Source organism: Mustela nigripes, chromosome 6 (genome assembly GCF_022355385.1).
Source record: "Mustela nigripes isolate SB6536 chromosome 6, MUSNIG.SB6536, whole genome shotgun sequence".
NCBI lineage: Eukaryota > Metazoa > Chordata > Mammalia > Carnivora > Mustelidae > Mustela > Mustela nigripes.
The window spans coordinates 56,115,296-56,140,627 of NC_081562.1; the positions used below are offsets into that span (position 1 = coordinate 56,115,296).

The 25,332-nt window shown below is 41.6% G+C and overlaps 1 protein-coding gene and 1 pseudogene across 1 annotated transcript in view; one reads left to right on the plus strand and one right to left on the minus strand.

Moving 5' to 3' along the window:
- Positions 1-10,245: 10,245 nt before the first annotated feature.
- Positions 10,246-10,584, minus strand: LOC132020615 (P antigen family member 4-like; annotated as a pseudogene).
- A 6,782-nt stretch (positions 10,585-17,366) lies between these two features.
- Positions 17,367-25,332, plus strand: part of FAM234B (family with sequence similarity 234 member B) — a 31,494-nt gene continuing 23,528 nt past the window's right edge. Inside the window, exon 1 of the mRNA XM_059402640.1 lies at positions 17,367-17,474. Within this exon, the coding sequence (XP_059258623.1) occupies positions 17,438-17,474 (37 nt within the window). The 5' untranslated portion in view covers positions 17,367-17,437. The remainder of the gene's footprint in view (positions 17,475-25,332) is intronic.

Consider the following 25,332-nt stretch of genomic DNA (forward strand, 5'->3'; position numbering starts at 1 on the left):
GGAGGAACAGATAACCTAAGATCTCCTCACTGAGTTGATTCACTGTGAGGAATTAGAGGTTAATCCTGTTAGGGAAGAGTGTGTGTAAGAATCATCTGTTTGAACATGAAGAAAGGAAATATCGATCACTGACTCCTTCTATGAGGATTGCCCCAGGAGTTATTAACTTCTCTTGCATTTCTAGAAAAATTATTTCATCCTTTTGTATTTTCTGAAAGTGATCAATAAAGGATTTTTTAAAGAATGTCCTTATAAACTTATGGATTTCAACATATTTTTTTATGCTTCACTCTATTACAATCATAATTCTTAACGGTAACGTTCCATTTTTGGCTACTGGGAGTCCTTCAAATTGTTTCAGTTTTGACCATTGGAAGGTCCTTCAGATTGATTTCTGTGACCTTTACATAAGTGGAATGGACTTTAACAGGTTCTTTGTTTTCTAGCAAGACTAGGTATTCCAGGCTCATTCCTGCTCCCAATAGAAACTCAACTGTTTTTCCCAGGAGCCTGTTTGCTTTCAGTCTGGGCACTAGGGGTCCTCCTTGGGTTGGCCATCACTTCCACGTCTTTTCCTTGGACAGAACTAGAAACGTACTCTTGTATCAAAGAGAAAAATACCTCATCAGTTAATATCCATACTTCCAATTCGAATAAAACATGAGTTTTTTTACTTATTTTATTTTATATTTGTACCTCTTTACTCTTACTCATTAACATGATTACTTAATTTACTTTAGCTTATTCCATATGTATGTATAATAGTTTCAAACATCATTAGCAAATTACATATTAGCTTTCTACTATTATAAACATGAGCATAATAGTTTCATACTATTGTTATTAGCAGTATGACCCCTGAATACAATTTAAGATTTCTTTGCAACTTTATTTTCCTTTAGAATACATCCCACTGAGAAAATACAGGCAAATTGCTGTATTTTGAAATTACTGGATTAAATATTCTCTGGGGCACCTGGGTGGCTAGTGGGTTAAAGCCTCTGCCTTCGGCTCAGGTTGTGATCCTGGGGTCCTGGGATCGATTCCCACATCAGGCTCTCTGCTTGGCAGGGAGCCTGCTTCCTCCCTCTCTCTCTGCCTGCCTCTCTGCCTACTTGTAATCTCTGTCTGTCAAGTAAATAAATAAAATCTTTAAAAAAATAAAAAAAATAAATATTTTCTATATAGCTAAGGTATCAACTTGATATATTCAATATTTTGGCTTTTAATTTTCCAGGATTGATATTTTCCCATCTTGATTTAATTTTGTTTAGTAATTATATAAACCATTTACTTGGTTTCTAAGTAAGAAGCTATACCACAAAGTATATTCAGAGAAGTTTAGCTTCTAACCCTGTTCCCTTTAACCTGCTTCCTTTTTCCTCTTAACAGTAACCATTTTCCATCACATTTTAACTTATTCTTCCACTTTTGAAAATGTATGCATTTTTTTTATTTCCTCACTTGTAAGATGAAAAAATGTAGAAGAGTATACATTTTATATTGTACCTTGCTTTTCTAACTGAACTAAATATAAACATCGTGGAATTACTGCCATAGCAGTATACAGAAATTTTTTTTTTTTTTAAGATTTTATTTATTTATTTGAGAGAGACAGAAAAAGAGTATCACTGCAAGAGAAGGAAGAGGGGCAGAGGGAGAAGCAGGCTCCCCATTGAGCAGGGAGCCGATGAGGGGCTCCATCCCAGGATTCCGGGAGCTGAAGGCAGATGCTTAACCAACTGAGCCATCCAGGTGCCCCAGAATTTTTACTCCTTTCTACAGTTGCATGGTTCTCCACTGTGTGCATTTATCCACATACAAACTGAAGACAGCACCAATAGATTTGAAATCAGTATCTTGAAGGATTACATTACTTACTGCAATGGGGAAGACTGCGAAAAGAACCGGTTTAAGGAGAATATTGGGAGTCTAGTTGAAGACATATTTTGTTGGAGGTGTCTATTCACATTTCGGGAGAGTTAGAGTAAGCACTTGTCTATTGGACTCTGGAGTTTAAGGGCAAGGTCCAGGCTGGGCATATAACGTGGAAGTTAACAGCCAGATGGCGAAGCATTGGAAGTGTAAATGCTTCGGTCTGTCTTCATTAACTCCTAACTCTAGCTAAGATTCGAGTTGCTTGATTTTATCCCCTGGGCCCCTATCTGACTGATTTCCCTGGTGAACAGGAAGACAATCTTTGCCTCAAAGCGGAGTAAGAAGAGGCAAGAGGAAATGTAAACTTGTTTTCACTAATCCATTTCTCCCTGCCAGTCGTCTGCCCCAGATTGTGGCCAACCTGTGCCCCCACCCGCTGCAGGGGAACCACCACCATCGCCCCAGCCCTTCTGACGGTCCATGTCATTAGTTCCTGGAATTCATATCCCCCGTAAGCCTTTCCTCACTTGATTCTGGGAAAGGGAGCCAGCACCCTGGGCCAGGTTTCCGTCTTTGCAGGAAGCAGAAATTCTATTTGATTTCTAAAATTAACAAGAGAAAGGGATATTTATTTTTTTTAAAGAGAGAGAGAATATGGGGAAACTCTGGTTTATCATCTCTTTCAAATACTCTATGAAAACATCCCACAAAGATTGAACCTGATTAGAGTCAAGTCGAGGAAAACAGGCATTCAACAAAGGTGGGAACTGCATGCTGGGTGAGAAAATAAAATATTGACTACTGCTAGGAAAAGGAAAGTATTCCTTGTGAAGAATTCTTATAATATAAAAACTCTGAAATTCTACTGTGGGCAAACACGTATAATGCCTCCTTAAGAGATATTTCCCTAGTCTTCCGTATGCAAGGTGAAAGATATCAAAGTTCTATCACAGACCATTTTATAGGAAAATTGCAATTGATTTTAAACACAATCACCACTAGACTATAAAATTAAATGACGCGACATCATTTAAATAGACATTAGAAAAGTATTCTGATAGAAAACAATGTCTACATTTTCTAGAATTCCTTTTGATTGACCCTATCATTTTAGTACATCTTCTTTTTTCTATTTCTGTTCTGGTGGCAACTTGAAAAATATTTTTACAGGGAATATGCGCTTGTTATCTTATATTAACAAATGAATATAGAGTCAAAAATGAAAGTTGTTCTGTAACAGTACTCTCCTTCATGGATGCAGCACAACATGCCTCCCAGAGATAACCACTTTTGACAGTTGTAGACTTATCTTTCCTCTCTTAGTCCGTCTGGGCTATCATAACCAAAATGCCATATGTTGGGTGGCTTATAAAGAACAAAAACTTATTTCTCACAGTTCTGGAGACTGAAAAGTCCAAGATCAAGGTGCCATCACTTTGGTGTCATATTTGGGTTTCCTGGTTCATAGATGGCTAATTGCTGTGTCTTCATATGGCAAAGTGGTGAGGGAGCTTTCTGGGGTCTCTTTTATTAGAGCACGAATTCCATTCATGAGGGTTCTGCCCTCTTTATATAATCACCTCCCAAAGCTTTCGTCTCCAAATACCATCACACTGGGGGTTATCTCCAAATACTACCACATTCCCGTGAATTTTGGGAGGACACAAACATTCAGTCCATTGCACCTTTTTATATATGCTAAACATTTTTACATGTACTCACATACACACTGGATTATATATAAGTCAGAGAGAGAGCCTGCACAAGCTGGGGAGTGGCAGAGGGAGAGGGAGAAAGGAGCCCTCTGCCGGGTCAATCCTAGGACCCCAGGACCATAATCTGAGTTGAAGGCAGACATTAACCGACTAAGCCACCAAAGCGTCCATGCATATACCCTTCTGATTAGCAAAAAGAAGTCTTGGCAATACCATGTGTTGGCAAGGATGTATGTACATCAAAAGACTCTTACACATTGCTAGTGTGAATGACATTAATACAACTATTAATGATATTAGTACTACTTTCAAAAGCAAGTTGTTATTTTTATTTATTATTTTTATTTTTATTTTTTTAAAGATTTTATTTATTTATTTGACAGAGAAAAATCACAAGTAGATGGAGAGGCAGGCAGAGAGAGAGAGAGAGAGGGAAGCAGGCTCCCTGCCGAGCAGAGAGTCCGATGCGGGACTCGATCCCAGGACCCTGAGATCATGACCTGAGCCGAAGGCAGCGGCTTAACCCACTGAGCCACCCAGGCGCCCCTATTATTGTTATTTTTAAAAGATTTTACTTATTTATTTGTCAGAGAGAAAGAGTGCACAAGTGGGGGGAGAAGCAGGCAGAGGAAGAAGCAGTCTCCCCACTGAGCAAGGAGCCTGATGAGAGACTCAATCCCAGGACACTGAGATCATGACTTGAGTTGAAGGCAGCTGCTTAACCAACTGAGCCACCCAATGTCCTGCAAGCTGCTCTTTTTAAATTTTTATTTTTTTAGTTGGACACTTAACAGGACACTCAGTTGGACACCTAACTGACTGAGCCACCCAGGTACCCCTAAATTTTCAAATTTTGATATTTAAATGTTAATTTTTTGTGCAGCTGTACATTTACATTTCCTTCAACACAGCAATTCGATCCCTATCCCAGGTAAACTTACCCACAAATACAAGAATACTTACAACAGTGCTCGCATATATGGAAAAAATATGAAAACAACCAACATACATTAACAGGAGAATAGCTATGCCAGCTATGATACATTCACCCAATGGAATATTGTACAAAGAAAAAGTGGTGAAATATAGCTACATGGATGAATCTTTGAAACATTTTGTTGAAGGAAAAAGCAAATCCAGAAGACGATATATGTATGATACTATTTTCATAAAATCAGAAACAGGCAAAATTAAATAGCTATTGTTTAGGTATATGACCATTTGTATTAGAACATTTTCATAAAGTAAGGAAACTGAAAGGCAGTCTTCAGTATATTGCTATCACTTGTGGAAAGCATAGAACAGAAAGTTATAGAAAATAAATACATGGGTATAAACTGACGGGAATGTTTTAGTTCTTGGGTTGGATATCAAGTTCAAGCATGACCACTAAATCATTACATTTGTAACATATATTTTATATCATGTATTCCTTTGTATCAAAACTTTTGTTTTGATGTGTAGTTGACATACTGTATTGTTACTTAGTTGCAAGTATTCAACACAGAGATTCAACATTTATTCCTCTTATGAAGTGCTCACCATGATAAATCTAACCTCCATCTGTCACCACAAAGTTGTTAATACTATTAACTATATTCCCTATGTATACATTGTATAGCTGTGTCTTACTTATTTTATAACTGGAAGTCTATACCTTTTAATCCACTTCCCCTATTTTGCCCATCCTTCCCACAAATGTAATGAATTACATTTTTATTTCATTGAAATGATACACAAAAAGATAAAATCAAATGAACCATACCATTCTTTTATTTTTTTTTAAATGAAAACATTATACATATAATCTGAATAAGTAGTACCTGGTAATTGGTCCCAGTTGTATCTATTCTCTAAATTGCCAGTTTGTATTTTTTTTTTTTTAAAGATTTTATTTATTTATTTATTTATTTTTTTTGCTTATTCCCCCAGGGGTACAGGTCTGTGAATCACCAGGTTTACACACTTCACAGCACTCACCAAATCACATACCCTCCCCAATGTCCATAATCCCACCCCCTTCTCCCAAACCCCCCCCCCCCGGCAACCCTCAGTTTGTTTTGTGAGATTAAGAGTCACTTATGGTTTGTCTCCCTCCCAATCCCATCTTGTTTCATTTATTCTTCTTCTACCCACTTAAGCCTCCATGTTGCATGCCAGTTTGTATTTTTGACTCATTCACTAAAAGAGAGAACAAATCCACAGATCTATAAGGCTAAGGTGTAAAAAGCAATACATTTGTAACAGAAGCCAATGGACTCTTGCACCCCTGATCTTTAATCAGGGAAAGTGGGTGCCTGGGTGGCTCAGTCAGTTAAGTGCTTACCTTTGGCTCAGGTCATGATCCCAGGGTCCTGGGATGGAGCCCCACATCGGGCTCCCTGCTCAGCGGGGAGCCATGCTTGTGTTCTCGCTCACTGTCTCTCCCCTACCTGACAAATAAGTAAGTAAAAAAAAAAAAAAAAGATGAGAGAGTGGAGGAAAATGTAACCAATGATTTCTCAGATGAGAGAACTGAGTTGCTGGACTAAAATTAAGGCTAGAAAAAGAATTTGTAAAGAATTATATGAAATGGGCAGAAAAACATGCAAAAATCCTTTCTCTAAAGTGCTTTCTCTTATTTAGGGTTGACCTACTAAAGAATAAAGGAGTTTCATTCTTAGGAATGAGAACAAAAACTTGGTTCTTTAAGGTTAACACAGAAAGGGAAATAGAGAGTTCTGTGATAGAATAGGATAGGTCCAAGTAGCTCTAGGTACATTCTCTTCTCTTAAAAAAAAAAAAAAAAAAAGCCATTCTTGGGGTGCCTAGGTGGCTCAGTCGGTTAAGCGGCTGGTTTTGGCTCATATCATGATCTCGGAGTCCTGGAATGGAGCCTCACATCTGGCTCTCTGCTCCACGGGGAGCCTGTTTCTCCCTCTCCCTCTACTACTCTCCCTGCTTGTGGTCTCTCTTTCCCTGCCTCTCAAATAAATAAATAAAATCTTAAATAAAAATAAAAGGAACCCTCCTTGATCATCAAGCCTCTACAATGAAAATGGACATTTTCAGCTTTTAGAATACATACCTAAGGTCTGTAAAGATTTAAAGCCATGAACTGAGAGAAAACCTTTTTGAGAGGAAGGAGGAATTAACCCCATAAAACTTACTCTCCAAGAAATGTGAGGCTTGATTGCCGAAGAATTAATGTCAAAGGAAATATCTCGCACTAGTAGACAAGACCTTATATACCTACGGCAAAAGGTAGGAAGGAGAAAAAAATAATTTTGATAGAAAAGAGCAAGTAACTTCAAGTGAAATTTCTTGGGAACACTGCCTCGTATTTCAGACCTGTTAAGGATTGCCATATGGCACAGGGATTAGGCCTTGTTCCCTATGGCTTCAGAAGGGAGTATTACTGTTGCTGGCTGGGGGTCACATGGAGCAGGACTGAAATGACTAGGGAGTACAGAAGCAATTCTTACACAGTGGGGGTTATATTTGCAGACCTCTGAAATCCCTTCCAACACTGAGATCCTATTATTAAAAGAAACAACCCTCCCCCGCTTAGATCCCTTTCAGCAGGGCGGACACTGGACGTGGGGGTGGAAGTGAGGTGGGGTGGCTCTGTGTGGTGGAGAAATTATTAGTGGGTGTGGGGGGTGACCTGGGGAAATATTTCTAGCACGGCTTCACTAGTATAAACAGGAGTCTTCTCTGCCCTGGTGTGAGGGCTATACTTACTGTCCTTTCGTCTAAAGTTGTCATTCTGGATTTACTTAGAAGGCATGCCATTAAAGTTGGTGGATGAATGATGTTGGAGGCAAGTACATGGAGTGTGATTAAGGTTAAGGAAGTTTTTAAAATTTATTCCCTCTTAAACTAGATTTTTTGCCAAATTTTCTCCTCTACTCCATCATTCGAATGAAAACTTGAGAACATGTAATTAACTATGTACCAGGAACTGGAGGAGAGGATATATTATCAATGAGATTAATATTTTAAAACCTGCATAATGATGTAATAGAAGACAGATTGAAAATTAAATTGTTATTCCACTTGGAAAGAATTATGTAACATAAAGCCAAAGGGTAATACATTCTCCAGTGTCTAATATTTCTAGCCCAGTTTCAAGGTGAAAGAGAGAAGATGCACACACATTTTCTCAATAATGGAACTCAATCATAGGTATTTAAGGCTGGGAGGAAAAAAAAGAAAAAGAATTTTTTACTCTTAAAGAATGGGTTGACGTTATGCGCTATGTCCACTATCAGAAATCTACTTGTCTTAAAGGAGAAAGTTTTATGTCAATAAATAAAAATAAGTTTCTCATAGGCATGAGAAAGTAGTTTCATGTATAATCTCCTGAATAAAAGAATAAAATCTTACCACTTGGGTGAGGGGTTAGAATGAAAATGAAGTATAGTTGATGATAATAAGGAAATAACTTCAGGTATATCTAAGAATCTTACTTAACAGTTTGTAAAGCAGTTGATAAGGCAAACAACAATAGCAAAAAAAAAAATCCAAGGTCTTAAACTCTAAGGTAAAAGAAAGAATGAAGAAAAAAACGGTTTTAAGTTCATGCAAGAGTAGTCCCAAGCACCATTATATCTCTAATAAATCCCAATTGGTTTATTTGGGGCTCTTTCAAAATTGGGGCCAGTGTCCTCTCTCAGCTAGACTGCACCTTGATGCTTTTGACCTTGAGAGAGAAATTTCAGATACAAAGGGCCAGAGGCCCCCAGAGAATTGCCTAGCACCCTTATGACCTTTGTGGCTCCTATTGTTTGTGGGAGGAGGTCTTTCTTAAAGCTTCGGGGGGTCCTTGGTCCAGATTCTGTTGTCTTATCCTATGAGGACATGGAAGAGACACCTGAGTGTCTGCAGGTATGACGTGCTGACTTTCAAACAGTAGGACTGTTTTTCACTTCATGTATTGCTTTGCTCAGAGCAGACACTGTGGGCTCATTGGAGATATTCCATCATTTCCTCTTCTTTGTTTGGGTCACCAAAGGGCATAGTATTCCTGTCCTCTTAGATACAGGAAAAGATACAAGCTTGGTTTCTCCATAAAGAGGGGTTTTTAATGGCAAAGTTGTTAAAAAAAAAAAAAAATCCAGGGGCGCCTGGGTGGCTCAGTGGGTTGGGCCGCTGCCTTCGGCTTGGGTCATGATCTCAGGGTCCTGGAATCCAGCCCCGCGTCGGGCTCTCTGCTCAGCGGGGAGCCTGCTTCCCCCTCTCTCTCTGCCTGCCTCCCTGCCTACTTGTGATCTGTCTCTGTCCAATAAATGAATGAAATCTTTAAAAAAAAAATCCACCTTCTCCTCCTTTGTGTCTGATGTACAGCCTGGCTTCTGGGAAGAGGTTTATGAACCTTGCAGTACCTTGTGTATGAACAATAATTAAGAATGGTCTGTTGATCGCATCTGCTCTCCATTAGAAGGAGGAATCACTACATGGCTGGATTAGGATCTGGGTCCTTGTCAAGGTATCTACAACTACTATGATAGGTGTTAAAAGCTGAGCTAAAGAAGAAGAAAGTCACCTGGGAGAGAATCTAAGAGCAAGAAGAGGAAATAATATCATTTGGGAAACATGGTATAAGAGAATAGACATTCATACATATCAAGCAGAGATACAAAAAAAAAAAAAAAAAAGAAAGAAAGAAAGAGAGAAAGAAAAGAATATTTATGACCATTGAAGGTTTGGGGGACAATAAATTAATACCCATCTTCCCTGCACAGCTTTGACTGAACTAAGGATAGATCAAAGGGATAGGAAGATGAAGATAAAAATAGCAGCTTCACTATTAAAAGAAAGCTAGACCGAATGACATGGCTTAGATCTGTGGTCAAAAGGGCTTACAAATTCTTTCCTTGGGTTAGAGAGACTTATCCGGCAGGACAACTGCAGAGAGTAGACCACAGTGAATGCTCTGAAAGTGGGCAGATCACTCCCGGTCTATTCTCACTTGGTCTCTCTGCAGCATTACAAGCTTTCGATTACACGCCTACCCCCAAATACATTTTTCTCTTGGCTTCTGGGATACCAAATTCTCCTCATTATTTTCTGATCTCACTGGTTACTCCTGGTGGTTTCCTCTGCTGGTTCTTCCCCTTCTCCAAGAACCTCCAGTGTAGAAATGCCTCTGGGCTCATTCTCCCCTCCTTCCCCTTCTCCCCTCTCCTCTACTCACTGTTTGAGCCGACCTCTTTGAATACAGGCTCTATGCTTAACAACTCCCAAATTTGCACCTCCACCTAGGACTTCTCCCTCAACTCCACTGCCTAATCACCATTTTCATTTGTATGTCCAGCTGGACGTCCAAATTGGCACACCCCAAACGAAACCTTCATCTCCCCTTTCATCCTGGTCATCTCTGTCTCCCCTTCATGGTTTTTCCAGTTGTTCAGGCCAAAAGCCTCAAAGTCTCCTTAATTTCTCTTTCTTTCACAGCTCACATTTAATTCATCAGTAAATCCTGTAGGCTCTACCTTCAAGATCTATTAAGAGTCTTACCACTTCTCCTTAATTCTTCTGCCACCATTTTGGTCTAAACCACCATCAATTTTTTTTTCCAGAGTAAACTTTAAATCTTTATTGAGAGAATTTAAGCCATATTATCAATATAACAAACTGTATGTGTGGTTTCAGCTTCTCTTCTTTTTCACTTATGACTGTCCATCACCTGCTTCTTGAACTTCAGCAAATGCTAGATCAGGTGTAGTCTTCCCTTTCACATCAGGGCCATCTCCACGCTCACCCCCAGTCTTTTCCAGACCCTCTTCCTTTTCCTGGCTTTCAGCTTCCAATTCAGGTTCGTGAACCCCACATGCTCCTTCTTCTCTCTCTTGTCCAGGCTCAATATCTGGATCCTCAGTAGGTGGTTCCTTTTTTTGAGGTGTTTTTTTTTTTTACCTGGTTGCTTAGCAACTCCAGGTTCATCCAGCTTAGAAGATTTTTTTCCATCTCCCTTTCCTCTAGATTTTGATCTTACTCGAGCACTCATATTTCTTGCTATTGAGTCTTAGTGAGGAAAAAAAGCTTTTTTTTTTTTAAAGATTTACTTATTTATTTGATGGAGGTATATGGGTTAGGGGGGCAGAATCTTCAAGCAGACTCCCTACTGAGCACAGAGCCCTTAGTGAGGCTGGATCCCATGACCCATCAGATCGTGACCTAAGCCCAAACCAAGAGCTGGACGCTTAACCGACCAAGCCCCCAGGTACCCCCACCATCAATTTTTACTGGGATTATTGCAGTAGCCAAAAGCATTCACCACCCCTACCACCCCTACAGCCTGTTTTCGAACAACAAAGTGATGCAAAAGAATCCTTTTGAAATTTAAGTCAAATCAATACTTCTGTGCCCCAAACTTTCAAAGGCTTCCTATTTAACACAGACTAAATGTCAAAAAGTCTTTGCTTGGGCCTCCTACAAACTCTGCATACCCTGTTTCTGCTCTGGCTATATCTGATCTCATCTCTTATGAAACTTACCCTTGAACCACCTTTCCAGCCACATTTTTGCTAGTCCTCAAGCAGGCCAGGCTTCTGCCTCTGAGATTTTTCACTTGCTCCTCATCCTGCCTCCCTAAACTTTTGTTCAACTATTACCCTCTTTAACCCTCCCATTTAAAATTGGGCCCCCTGACCCCCTCACTGCCTATAGCTTCCATACTTCATTTTCTCCTCCCTATTCTGTTTTTCTCCTAACATATATCACCATCTGCTACAGCATATATTTTATTTATTTATCTACTGTCTTCCCTGCCTGACTCCACTGCTCCCACAAACACATTTCACTCTTTGGATGGCTGTGTAATATTCCATTGTATATACCTATACCACATCTTCTTTAACCATTCATCTGTTGATGGACATCTGGGCTCTTTCCATAGTTTGGCTATTATGGACATTGCTGTTACAAATATTGGGGTTCTTCTCTCATTTTTTAAGAACTTTTTTCTGAGTTGATTTCATTCTACTCTCACGTGAGTCATTTGTGAATTCACATTTATCCAATAAGCCATCTGAGGGCAGTGTGCTCTGCATTGTGTAGGGCTTAAAAAGACACAAGAATCTCATTTCTGTTCTTTAGGAACTCAACATTTAGCATGGGAGCTTTAATATGGTAGAAACATATTCAAATCATTACAAAACACAGCTGTCTATGACAAATAGTCTAAGAAAGGCAGAAAAAAGAGGCCAGTTAGACAACCTGGGGTACCTTCATGTACTGACTTTAAGAGCATCACTTAGAACTTATCCAGTGAGCTAGAAGTGTAGACCTAAAAAGACTCAACCAGGGGTAGAGTCTAAACGTTAACATATCAATACTGCCTAGGTCCTGACCAACCAGAGCGTGTCTGGCTCAGCAGCTAGGAGTCCCGACCACTCAGAGCAATTATTGGCCAAACATCAGTTACACTTAACACTGAATACATGAATCAGGGACCATCTTTAAAGGGGCTTTTGGTGTGGTTACTATGCTCTGAATGAGGCAGGGGTTACAAACAGTTTTTAGTTTTGAGGCCAAATAGAATTGACAGGTCCTGGCTCCCCGGAAAGCTGAGTTAAAGATGCGGAAGCTGTGTGCAGGCTCACTGGGAAAGAATATGGTGGTGACGGATGTTTGCCAGGGATGAAGAAAGGACAAACTGTAGTCCACGTGCCATGTATTTGGTGTCCCTGCCTGTGATTAAAAACCAGACAAACCTGCATTTGCGTCTGGGTGGCTCAGTGGGATAAAGCCTCTATCTTCAGCTCAGGTCATGATCTCAGGGTCCTGGGATGGAGGCCCGCATCAGGCTCTCTGCTCAGTGGGGAGCCTGCTTCGCCCTCTCTCTCTGCCTGCCTCTCTGCCTACTTGTGACCTTTCTTTCTCTCTGTCAAATAAATAAATAAATTCTTAAACAAACAAACAAACACCTGCATTTGAATCCTCCTTCCTGCGTCTAGGGTGGGTGCGACTTTGGGCCAGTGGCTTTATCCATCCAGCTTATACATCGTCGTGGTAAGATTGGGGTGATAAGACCTAAGGGACAATATGGCACACATTGTGTCAGAATGCCCACTGTGTGAGGTAGATGACTTCCATGCCTGCTTCAGGATGGACATTAGATTCCAGCCTCCTATCAAGGCTAATGGCAGCAGAAGGCAGAAAAGGGAGAAGAAGAAAGAGCTTAAAAGTGTGGCAGACACAAGAGGGCCCCAGTGGAGAAAGACACAGTGATGAAGCTAGTAGCAAGGGTCCGGGAGAACACCTGTGCTGAACAGATATTTTTGGTGAAATGCTATGTGTCCCCTGTAACTCCATCCCTAGCCCCCTTAAATCTTCAGGAAAACTACATAAATCAAAACATACTTGGTTCACTGGATTTTTTTTTTTTTTTTGAAAGCTAGTGAAGGGCCAAGTTTTGGTTTTGGGTCAAGGTTGGCAAGGGTCCACAACAACGTCCTCTCCTGTAGGAGATCAGTACTCAGTACATGGTAGCTATTGGCACACCCATTACAACCACAAGTGCTTTGGTAGACATTGGAACAAGCTAGGATAAAGGCCAAGAGGAATGGGAACCAAGCTGCCCTGGGCAGATCTGTCCTTAATTATAGTGTTATTCTTAAACATATGTTCCAGCTAAAGACTTAAGGAGAACCTTTGTTTTAATCTCAGGGCCCAGAAGGCATTTTATAGTCGAGACTCTAGAAAGTTCTATAGACTGGGTGTCTGTATGAATCCACACCGGATGGGCCTTATGTTTGATTAAGGGACGCTCTGAGAACATAAACCTGTTTGTCTTCACCATAAGCCATGCAACTCCTGGTCCCAGAGTCCAGTTGTCTGTGATGACAAGTGAATGCACCATGTGTGCGTGCCCTTTTAGAATGTCCTGATCCGAAAGCAAGGCTGATTTCATAAGACCCTTGACATGGACATTTAGCCCCATAATCATCTTTGCTGAGCACCTCTTTTGCTCTTTTCAGTCTCCCGGGTCTCAGTGCTATTTGCTTTTCTTTTTGTTTTTAAAATCTTATTATTGCTTCCTGATTCTATGTCTTTGGTACCAGTGTGGCAGAGGGTAGTACTCTGAGCCGGAGATGGGCCTGCCAGTTGGTTTGAACTTGTCCATGCCCTGCTGACCATTGTAAGAATGGCGCCTAGAGAGACCGAGGGGCCTCTTGGGAGAGCCTTACCTTACACGCAGTGGAAAGTCTTAACTCAGGACAAGGAGCTCAGTTCAGGAACAAAGCTTTAGTCTCTAGAGGAGAGGGGCGATTCTAAGTAGAGCAGTGCCAAACCCTCTCCCCACTACCAAGAACTCAAGTCTGTACCCCATAAAGATGTAGGGTGTCTCCTACATCACAGCTGAATAGATACTCACTAAACTGTTCCCTTTTCTTCCTGGGCTCATACCTTCCTGGCATACATGTTCTGTTTCTGAGTTCTGGCCAAATAAATGTGGGCAGAAGTCACATAAGCCATGGCACAGAAAACTTCCTGCCTGGTTGGGGATGCAAATAATCTAATGGAGGAATCCAAGGCCTAAGGATGAAGAAAGAAGCCCGAAAGAAACCCTGAAAATCTGGGAGGACCAGAACCCCTATCACTGCCTAGTCCCCTTCTCACTTTGACTGTGAGGTGAGCCCAAATGAACACTTAGTCTCTAAAACCACTGAAACTGTGAGGTTGTTCGTTAAGAGCAGAAACCCTGCCCTAGTTGACTTACTAAGTAAAAATGGAAAGCTCTGTTTAATGAAAACACTGTCTCTGACCTTGAAGAAGAGGCAGCATAGCATTTGTATTTTTTCTAATTAATAGTAACATAAAAATAGAAGAGAGGCAATCTTCCCTGCCCTGAACACCTTTGCCATTTTAACAGCACTAAAATACAAAGTGGCATGGACTGGATGGGGAGACAGAGGAAGAAGGAGCAGTCTTAAAAGGAAGTAGAAATAGCCAGGAGGCCTGGAAATCTCAGTGGTACCAGGAGGAAGGGGTGGGAGGTGCTGGTGGACACAGCGGTACTGGTTCCAAGAGGAAGTGGGGAAAGCTAGTTCGGAGAGTCGGAAACAGCAGAAGTGGAAACAGTGGTCATAGAATGTTAAGGATTAAATGACCAGATTGGATCACAAATCCATGTAGGATGTGCAGAGATTTTGAGCAATGTTCGGGATATCACAAAGATGATAAGAGCCAGCCAATATGGGGTCCCTCTACCAAGCATTCGAACCTTGGAAGCTTGGTAAAGAATATTCCCACCAATGGAGGAAGAAGAGAAGGGGATCTTCTGGCTTCTGTTCTGATTTTAAGAAATGGAATTTTTGCTTCTCATAGCAGGTACAACAGTTAGACAGCTTAGGCCGCCTGCGGGCATCCCTCCCCAGTTTTTTTGTTTCTCTTGGTTTACCTCTCGGGGAGGTAAGCCAAGTTGGGAAGTCAGGAAGCCCAGAGTGTCTGCATTTACCACAGAGACCTCAGTGGGTGTTGGGACAGTGAAGGCACTCTCACATGCTCTCAGGTACTGAGAAAGGAACTCAAAGGTTTTCTCGATGTAAAAGGCAAGGATCTTAATTTACTTGGTGGCCACTTTGAGTGTTTTTTTCCTTACTTGGAAGAAAAGCACATTCAGGTAGAGAAGCACAGTTTAAGTCCGAGGTCCTGTGTTAAGATGCAAAAAGATGTGGAGGGTGGAGGAGATTTCCAGAAAGGCCAAAGGAAACAAAGAGGAAGACCCCTCAGGGAGCTGGGATGGAGGGAGTCCTCAGCATCCGCTTCCCCCTGAAAATCATTAGGGCAAAGCTGAGTGATTACAGGGTGAGTGGAAATGCCACAAAGATTAGGAGCATGGAAAGCTGAGGGGCTTGTATGCAATATGTGTACATTCACACATAATTGTGTATGCCTATCGGTGCTTTTGGTGACTATACCATGTGAAGGAAAATTTTAACCAAACTTTTTTTTTTTTAAGATTTTATTTATCTATTTGATAGACAGAGATCACAAGTAGGCGGAGCGGCAGGCAGAGAGAGAGGAGGAAGCAGGCTCCCTGCTGAGCAGAGAACCTGATGCAGGGCTCCATCCCAGGACCCTGAGATCATGACCTGAATCCAAGGCAGAGGCTTTAACCCACTGAGCCATCCAGGTGCCCTTAACTGAACTTTAAACTGTACAATTTTATTTCCATCACATTAAGGAAAATATACCCTTTCACTATGAAGAGTGAACTGATTTCCTCTTTACTTCCTCTTCTGTGCAACACAGCTATTCCAGCCCCACTGCTCTCTCCCAGAAACATAAATTCCTGTTCTTTTGCAGCTAAAACGGACCTATCCTACATCCTGCTCACTTTAAAGTTGTTTTCCTCAGTCTTCATTATTTCAAGAATGTGTTCCAATTAGTTAATCTGATATCAGGCAAGCCACTACTGACTTACTGTGACTTGTAGTGCTGCTCCTTGGAGATGACCTACATAAATGTAAAATATGGTTGTTAATCATACCTCCAGAGAGGTGGCAAACAGTAAAAATTCTGGGTATTATAGAACGTTAAAGGGATAAATGAATAAATTACAAATCCATTATTATGAAATGTATTATTTGTTATTAAATTATTAAATTGTCAAAATGAATAAATTACTAATAAAAAGAAGAGCTAACACTTATAAAACCCATACTAAGTGCCAGGCACCTTCTAAGTGCTTTCCATGTGTCCATTTAATTCCCAGGACAAGGCTGTGGAATAGGAACTATTTCAACCCATTCTGTAGATGAAAATTGAGGCAGAGAGAGATTAAGCAAGTCGCCTTAGATCTGACAGCTAGGAAATGGTGGAGTCAGATTTGAGCTCAGTGGCCTGTCTCCAGGCTCTGTGCCCTGTCAGAGTCCAGGGACATTGTTTTCATGGGGAAGAGGGTGATGGGATGGCTGTTAGGAGTCTCTTGGATTACAGCCTCAGGGTAGTCTTGCTGACGATTTCTCAGGGGAATGAGACGGGGTCCAAGAAAGAGGTATCTTAGAGCATTTGTATGACAGAAAGAAGTCACATCATCCTTCTGAACCTGGGTTTTCTCTTCCGTGACAGGACGGGTGGACTACATGGCCTCTAAGACCCGTCCCAACTCTAATATAGATAACATCTTTAGCATTCCTGCACTAAAATGCTGATCTCTTGGTGCCTGTGGGTAAGAAGCAGGTCAGTTCCTGTTCCTAGAGCTAGAAGCTGCAGGGTAGAGTGTCAGGAGATAGCTGGAAAGAACTGGAAACCCAAGACGAGGGTTAGAGCCCTAGGAAACCTCTCCCTTTACTAAGAAACACAGAGAAACACACTTACTAGGTACCTGCTGCGTGCAGGGTGTCGAAAACAGTTTATTTAATTGTCACAGTAAGCCCGTGAATGAAGTAGTGTCTCCATTTTAAAAACGAGGCTGAAGCTTAGTCACACCAAGGGACTTGCCCAAGATGGCCCAGCGAGTGAGGGATGCAGGCAGGGTTCAAATCCCGTCCGTCCGCCTGCAAAGCCCATGCTCATTTCACAGCCGGCGCTTCCCGTACACCTGCTATCTATCTCCCTTCGTTACCACTGCAAGCCTCGGGGGCAGTTTCCATTTCCCCGTTTCGCTGAGCAAGAAAGTGAGACTCGAGCGGGGAAGGGACTTGCCAGGTGAGGGGTCCGGCTCGGAGCGGCCGGGGGCAGAGCCAGCAGCGGTGTGCACGCGGGCGCGCGGGCCGCAGCTCCCGCCTCTCCCCCGCCCCTCCCCGCCGCGCCGCTCCCACCTTCGCAGGTCCCGGCCCCGCGCGCCGCCCGCTGTGAACTACTCTTCCCGGCAGGACGCGGGCGCGCGCACGCGCACCGGGGCCTCCGCCATGGCGACTGTGCTGTCCAGGGCGCTCAAGCTCCCCGGTAAGGAGTCGCAGCCTTGCGACCACCGCCGCCTCCGCGGGGCCTGGGGAGACTCGGAGGCGAGGCTCTGGGGGCGAAGCGGGCCGAGGCCTGGCGGCGTAGCTGCAGGAGCCCCGAGGCGAGCGGGTGCAGCCCCGGGCGGGCTGGAGTCTGTCGCCACCAGGGGGCGAGAGGGGCGCACGGCCGGTCGGGGGTCGCGGGCGCGGGGCGAGCCTGGGAGAATCCAGGGAAGGACCGCCGGGGGGCACGCGGGGCTGGTGGCCGGGAGCGGGCGGGCGCCGCTGCGGGGGTGACTGTCAGAGCGCGCGTCGCCGCCATCCCAAGGGGAGGGCTGGTGAGGGGAGCATCCTTTGCTGAGGAGCCGCGGACCACGTACGGCCGGATCCGGGCTCCTGCTATCTTGAGCTGGCCCTGGGGACGAGGGGGGACAGGGGGGATAGGGGCGGCAGGAAGCGGGCCACCCTCTGGAGCAGCCCCTCCACTTAACGACACTGACGCAGCCGTGAGGTAGGTGGGACAGGTGCGTACCCCTTCTAGTTTACAGAAGAGGAAAACGAGACTTAACTTGGCTCATTGGCTTGTCCAAGGCCGCGCGGACAGTATGGGAAAAACCTGGACTACAGCGTCGGGGTCTTTAGAATCTTGGGCTTTTGATTCCGCTTGTTCAGCCTTTGGCTGTCCAGGCTAAGCATTTAGGAGGGAAATGATTCGGCACTTGCAAATTGCACGTAAATTGTGGAATATTCTTTAGGGAAGCTCTTGTGGTGATGACAACTTGAGCTAATTCAGTACTTTGGGCAGCAGCTCCAAGCTTTTTTTTTTTTTTTTTTTTTTTTTTTTAATTTTCTCTTAAACCTCCAGAATGAGACGGTGCTGCTACAAACTTGCTATTTTAATAAAAGTATATTTACTCTGCCCAAAGAAATCTTAAACGTTAGGGCTTCTAAGAATTTTATGGTTCTACCTAAACAAGTTTTAAACCTTAAGCTATAAACATTTATTTGCTGATAATTTAAGGTGATAGTGGGAAAAGCAGGTGTTGGTAGGAAAAACAGCTGCTTTCACTAGCATCATTAGAAAGGGCTAGTTGGGTGTCTGGTGGATATCCATCAACGTGCTGCAAGGGGACCACAGGGACCTTATTCTCAAGGAGTTTCCAGTCTGCTGCACTGTGCCGGGGATGACACTGGGTTGGGTATGAATTTGCATTTCTGTTCCCAGACTTAATGCCTTCAGAGATGTGTTTCCGCCCCCACCACTCCCCCACCCCCGCATAGGCTCCTGAGAACATTGGAAGAAACATTGATAATAATCTGTCTTGAAATGTGTATGTAACAATGAAATGAAGTGGGGAATGTATCCCTGTACCTGCAGGATTATCCTTTGTCCTTTGTGTAGGATGATTTCCCCCCTGGGGGTAATGAGGTGCAGACATACTTAGCTTTGTTTCTTTTCTCTTTTAGATTGCTTTTCTTCCCCATACCACCCCAGCATAGATAATTGTACTTCTCTAAGGAGAAAATCACGAAATCGCTTAGATAATTGTACTTCTCTAAGGAGAAAATCACGAAATCACTTTCAAAACTCTTGAGCTCTTTTGCATTCTCACATCCTACCCTGTCATTATTACTCCCTGGAGTATCCAGTTGCAGAAACTTGGTCAGCTGGCAGGATAGGGAAAGTACAGTCTGGTCCTTGGGCCTGTGTTTGGACAGGTATGTCTGATACTTTTTAGGGCCCAGAAACAATGGCGATGTATTCTCTGTGATGCAGGTTATGGTTTTGTTGTTGTTGTTGTTGTTGTTTTTGTTTGTTTTTTATCCTTTTGCTTTCCTCCCTTTTGCCCTTTCTCCCCACTGGCCTAAATAACAATTTTTAGCTTTTGTATTAGGTAGAAGTTGCTTTCCTAGAGCTCTTTTTGGGATACCCTGTCCTGTGTAGGCTACCATGTTATGTTACTTTAGTGAACATCCTCTCTCTCTCTTTTTAAATTGAAGTCTAATTGATATAGCCTATTAATTTTAGGTGTACCATATAATGATATTTGTATATATTGCAAAATGATCACCACCATGACATCCTCACTATTTCTATGTGACGAGAATGGTGACTAAGAACACAAGACAGCCTTGGGCTCCAGTCTGGTCTTCACCAGATTAGTTACTTAACCTCGTTAAGTGTTAGTTTCTTCACGTGTAACAGTACCATTATTATGGAACATTCACTATAAGCCACACACGCTGCTACATATCTACCTTATGGGGTTATTTGGTTCAGTAGAAGAAATGGATGTACTGAAGAGGTTTACCTTTGACACATGTTAATTATTCAGCTTTAGCTCTTATTACTCTTATTATCATCTTCATTAGCACCATGCCCATTTACAAATGTGACACCTGAAGGAAGGCCTGATGCAATCATAAGCTAAGGACAGATGTCATCAGCCTTGTGAAGAAAGAGCTGTTTCTTGGAGTCTGTTTCAGTCTGTTAAGCTCAAGAGGGAACGATATTTGGCTCCTATACATACAGTGAGGTTAATTAGTAACAGAAGGACATATGACATTCATAAAACAGCCTGGCAAACAACTTATCTTAAGTATATATATATTTTTAGTCCATTTTAAAGTTTGAAGGTCAAACACTGAAGGAACTATCAGAGCACAATGTTACTGTAATGATTTGTTTTAGTATGTGTAATTTGGAATCATTATATGCCCCTGGATAATCTAATCCCTAAGGTGGATTATGTATCTTTAGTAGCTGTAGAATGCATGGTATAGTCTATGTAAATTATAGTATCTATCACAGAATAGTGTATATTATAGTATGTTTTCCTGAAGGTGTCCGGGGATGATACAGTTGCATCTTCTCCCTGTTTTCTTTTGTACCAGGGTGGGAATGCCATTTGACTGGCATTTAGTCTTCCTAGGAGGAAAAGTGAGTTGTGGAAAACTCATTTATATTCATGTATTATGAAATCAGCATCCTCTCCTTTATTCTTTGAAAACCTTGCATTGGTTAAAAATTTGAGTGGTGGCTGAAATAAGCAGAGAAAAGAGTGCTAAGTGCTCTGTGCTCTGGAGCCTGGATTCGATGTCCAGCTCCTTAGCACAATCGTAACTTTGGGCACAGAATCCCTTCTCTTTCGGTGAATAGATAGCAAAACTGTTTACCTGGGAGTTGTCTGATCAAAGCTCACAGTCTGCAGTAATTAAGCTGAGGTTTGTCTCTGTAATGTCAAAAATATACTATCTTTTAATAATACATGTTACCACAGAGAGGTTAGCCTGATTGTTGTTTCCATCCTTAACGACTTGATTCTTCCCCCACCCGGCTGCTCCTATGATTCATAGGATTCTTTTTTGGTCTTGAAGTTCAGCATTTCTCCTGTGCTATGTTTCAATATTGATTATTCTGTAGCAGTTTTTCTTGGGACTCCGTGTATCTCAGGTCTTGCTCTGTTACGGGAGCTTTTTTGGTATGTCTTCTAAAGTTACTGTTTTTGGTGCCATTTCCTTTTCTGTTCTCTTTAGTTCCCCATATATTGCATCACCTTTGCTCTCTCTGTCCTTGCTTTTCTAGTCTTTTTTTTTTTTTTTTTTTTTTTTAAGCCTTAATCTTTTCAATGGGAGACACACAGATAGTCCGGGCACTTCCTTCAAAGCCATAATGTCTGGATTTGAATCCTTGCCCTGCCGCTTATTTGCTGTTTAACTCTGGGCCAGTTACTTGAACTTGAAACCTCATCCCGAAAATGGAGATAATAGTATGTCTATCTCCAAGAGTTGTTATGCAGAATTCTGGAGATAAGACAGTAAAAGGGTTTGGAAGAGTGCACAGAGAAGAGGGGCTTGGAACTGCCAGCTATTGTTTCCATTTTATTTTTCTCGGTTTTTCACCAGCCTGCCCTTTCTGTTTCCGACTCTTTGCAGGCACGTCTGCTCTCTTTGCTCATCCCTCTAAGGGTATCTTTTCTAAAATTGTTTTATTATTTTCTTCCATTGTTTTTCTGAGCCCTGCTTGTTTACTTCTCATCTTCCCTATTGAGTTGTCATTTCTTCTTAGAAATATTCTGTTTCTTTCTGTGAGCCCCTATTTCAGAGAAGACTGTTTCCTTTCCTTTCTTGGATTCCATAGTGAAGCGTCTGTTCCTTATTCCTTCCATGTTGTGGCATCATTCACCCAGCGTTGGTTCCTTGGCAGATTTTGTTTGCTATGTTCTTTTGTAACTTCTTTCTTGGCTATCTGCATAACTTTGTAGTAGCTTATAGAACGTGTACTCATGGATGGCTTCTTTCTGATTATAAATCATATTTAATGGTCAGTTGTTTTATGGCTAGCTTTTGGCTGACAGGCAGGCAGAGGCTGGGGCCTGGCCAGTGAGCAGGGGCAATGAGAAGCTAGAATTGAATCTAATGGGACCCAGCCTGTTAAAAAATAAGTAAATAAATAAGAGAAAAATCCCTCTCTTCACGACTGACTGATCACAGCTGTTTCCTTACCCGTCAAACCGACAGCCTGTTTTTTGTAAAGCATTTCTCATTTCATCTTATCTCCCCTTTGTCTCTGTGGTGTTGAGGGGGAGTCATTAATGTCTTTGGGACGCCAGACTTCGTCCTTCTGAGAAAGAGATAAGTACTTTGGCTGTATAACCGTGGTACAAGAGAGGCAGTATAATTTATTGGTTAGGACCATGGACTCTAATCAAATTGCCTGGGTTTGAATCCTGGCTCTTTTTCTTCCTAGTTTTGTGATCTTATGCAACTCACCTCTCTATGTTTTCATTTTCTTTTTGATACAGTGGAGTTACATGGTTGTCATGAGGATTAAATGAATTAACATGTAAGTGCTTAGCCTGGTGCCCAGAATAGTAGGTACTGAGTACTTTCCTATTACCATCATCGCTGTCGTCATCGTTGTCATCATTAACTCTGTGAACTGTGCTCCTTGTTGGAGACCTGAGACCATGTGCCCACTCTTACTGTGCTTCTTTGATTGGGTACAAATTTTGTTGCATTTGGGAATTTTTCATAAATTGTAGTTTGGGGGGGGTGGCTCTTTTTTTTTTTTTTTCGTATTTTTATTACCTCCCCTCCCCAGTTTTTAGGAAGGAAACTGACAGAAATGTATTCCTTTGCCATTATCTACTGGAAGAGTATAATCTTTTATTTTTTAAAGATTCATTTATTTTAGAGTTGAAATGGCAGAGGGAAAGGGAGAGAATTTCAAGAAGACTGCCTCCTGAGCACGGAGCCCAATGTGGGGCTGAATCACAAGACCCCTGAGATCATGACCTGAGATGAAATCAAGAATTAGGCACTTGGCTGACTGAGACACCCAGGTGCCCTGCAAATTATTTTTAGTAAAGATTTTACTAAAAATTAGATTTAGTAAAGATTTCACTAGTTTCTATAGCACATGCAGCCAAGTTCTCTACCTATGATGGTGTGTGATATCATAAAAATGCATTTCCTTTAAACTATTTTGTTGGCCAGTATTTTAGTAATGATTTTACTTTGATTATTTTAGGCTGGTATGTTTGTTGCAAGGTGACAGCTGACTAGCAAGATTAAATTTAAATATCAATGGTGAATTTTTCACTTGATGCTAAAGATCCAGTTGTATTATATAAGCCAGCTTGAGCGTGTGTAGAAGATACTTGGGATTTTCAGTTGAATCAGTTGTGTGATGTGACTGCCAAGAAAGCTGGCAAGGTCTTAGGTTACAGTAATTGAATTGTAGTGTACCCTCTGGACTAGGGAGCGCAAGCTGCTCTGGTCAGGCTGCACCCTGGGGATCGTATCCAGTTCTGAGAACCATACTTTAAGAAGCACTGACATATCACATTGTGTCTAGAAAAGAGCGAACAGGATATTGTGGAATGTGAAACAGTGTTTCCTCAAGTAATGAGTTGAAAGAAGTGGAGACATTTAACCTGGGGAAGAGAAGATGGGGTAGGCTGTAGGGAGGAATAATGCCGACAATAATAATAGAAGCCGAAGTTTGTTTGTTTGTTTGTTTAATTTGAGAGAGAAAGCGCGAGCAGGAGGATGGGAGGGGCAGAAGGAAAGGGAGAGATCAAATCCCAAGCACTGCTCCATGCTCAGCTGGACACGGGTCTGGATGTTAGGACCCTGAGATCATGACCTGAGCTAAAGTCAAGAGTCAGTCGCTCAGCTGATGGGCCACCCAGGTGCGCCTAGAAGCTGACATTTATCAAATGCCACAGTAAGCCAGACACTAAAGGCCTTGCATATGTTGTCTTATTTAATTCTTAAAAACAGTCATATGAGGTAGGAAAAATAATTCCCATTTTAGAAATGGGAAGAATAAGGCTTAGTAAAGCTAAGAAATTTAATCAAGGTCACATGGCTAATAAGGGATAGAGTCAAGATTTGTCTGTTTTTGTCAGCTTGTATGGTATTTAAATTCTTAAATACCATAGCTTGTGTTTCTCATGATTGGTATTTTCAAGTTTTGAAGGATTTGCATGTGGAAGAGGGGTCCCAGATATTAGAACCAGGACTGATGATTGGCAAATGCCCAGAAATAAATTTTTGAATCAGTGTGTGGAACTGCTTTCTGGATTGGAGAGCCGTGAATTCCCTCATGCTAAGTGACTGCTTGGTGTTTGATTATGTGATCTTTAAAGTCTCCTCCTACGCTGAGATTTGGGGCTGCCATCTATGTTTTCCTCTTTGTCAGATACTCTTTTTTTTTTTTTTAATTTAAACATTTTTAAATTGTGGTAAAACACATAAAATTTATGATCTTAATTATTTTTAAATAATTTTAGTATTGTTAAGTATATTCACAGTGTTGTGCAGCCAATCTCCAGAACTTTCTCATCTTGCAAAGCTGAGACCCATTTTTTGATACTTTGCGTCATGTCATTTTGCTTTTATGAAAGACCTACCTGTTTTTGCTAACCTAAAGAAATCCAAAGAGGATTCCCTTTTTTATGAAAAAAGGCAAAAGGCAAAAACAGCAAATAAAATAAAATAAAATAAAAAACAGCAACAACAACAAAGTGAAAACAGTATTCAGCATTTGTTCTGCAGCAAGTCATTGTAGCAGCGGTGCTCAGCCCCACCCTCAGCAGTGAGGAAGCCCTACCCAGCTCCTTCCCCCAGGGGCCACACTCAGCATCTCAGCCTCAAGCCTCCAGAGCCTTGAATTGTGTCTGTGAGCATCTCTGCTTGATCTGCACTTATTTTGTGCCTCTTTTAGCAAGATGTATCCTGAGTTTTCAGAAAAGCCTAGGAGAGGTTATTGCTTGGGTCTGGGAAAGCTCAAAAGTTTTTCCTTGTAAATTAATGGTATTTGCTTCTTTGCTTTATGCTATTTTAGCTTACAAGGAGTTCGATAGGAACTCTCTACTTTGGGATAGTGAGCGATACCTGTGCCCATCAAATATTAGCAACTCCCCATTTACCCTCACTCCCAGGCCCCAGAGACCACATTGTCCTTTTTCTGTGAATTTGACTAGATTTGGATAGATACCTCATATAGGAGTTATGCAGTATTTGTCCTTTTGTTATTGGCTTATTTCACTTAGCATAATGTCTTGTGGCATGTGTTAAATTTCTTTACTTTTTAAGGCTTGGTCATATTCCACTGGATGTATATAACACATTTTTAAGCCCATCAGGTATATTCTTTTAAAAAAAAACTTTAAAAAGTTTTAGAATTAATATTGTTGCAGTAGCCTATGGTTGTGTTTGAAAATTATTGTAACTAAAGTTAAATGGGACAGTTAGGGAATGGTGTATCCTAATTACTGGAAGAGTATACTATTTTGAATTCAGTTCTTAATAATTTTTATAATTTGTGCCTTTAAAAATCAAATTCAGTATTT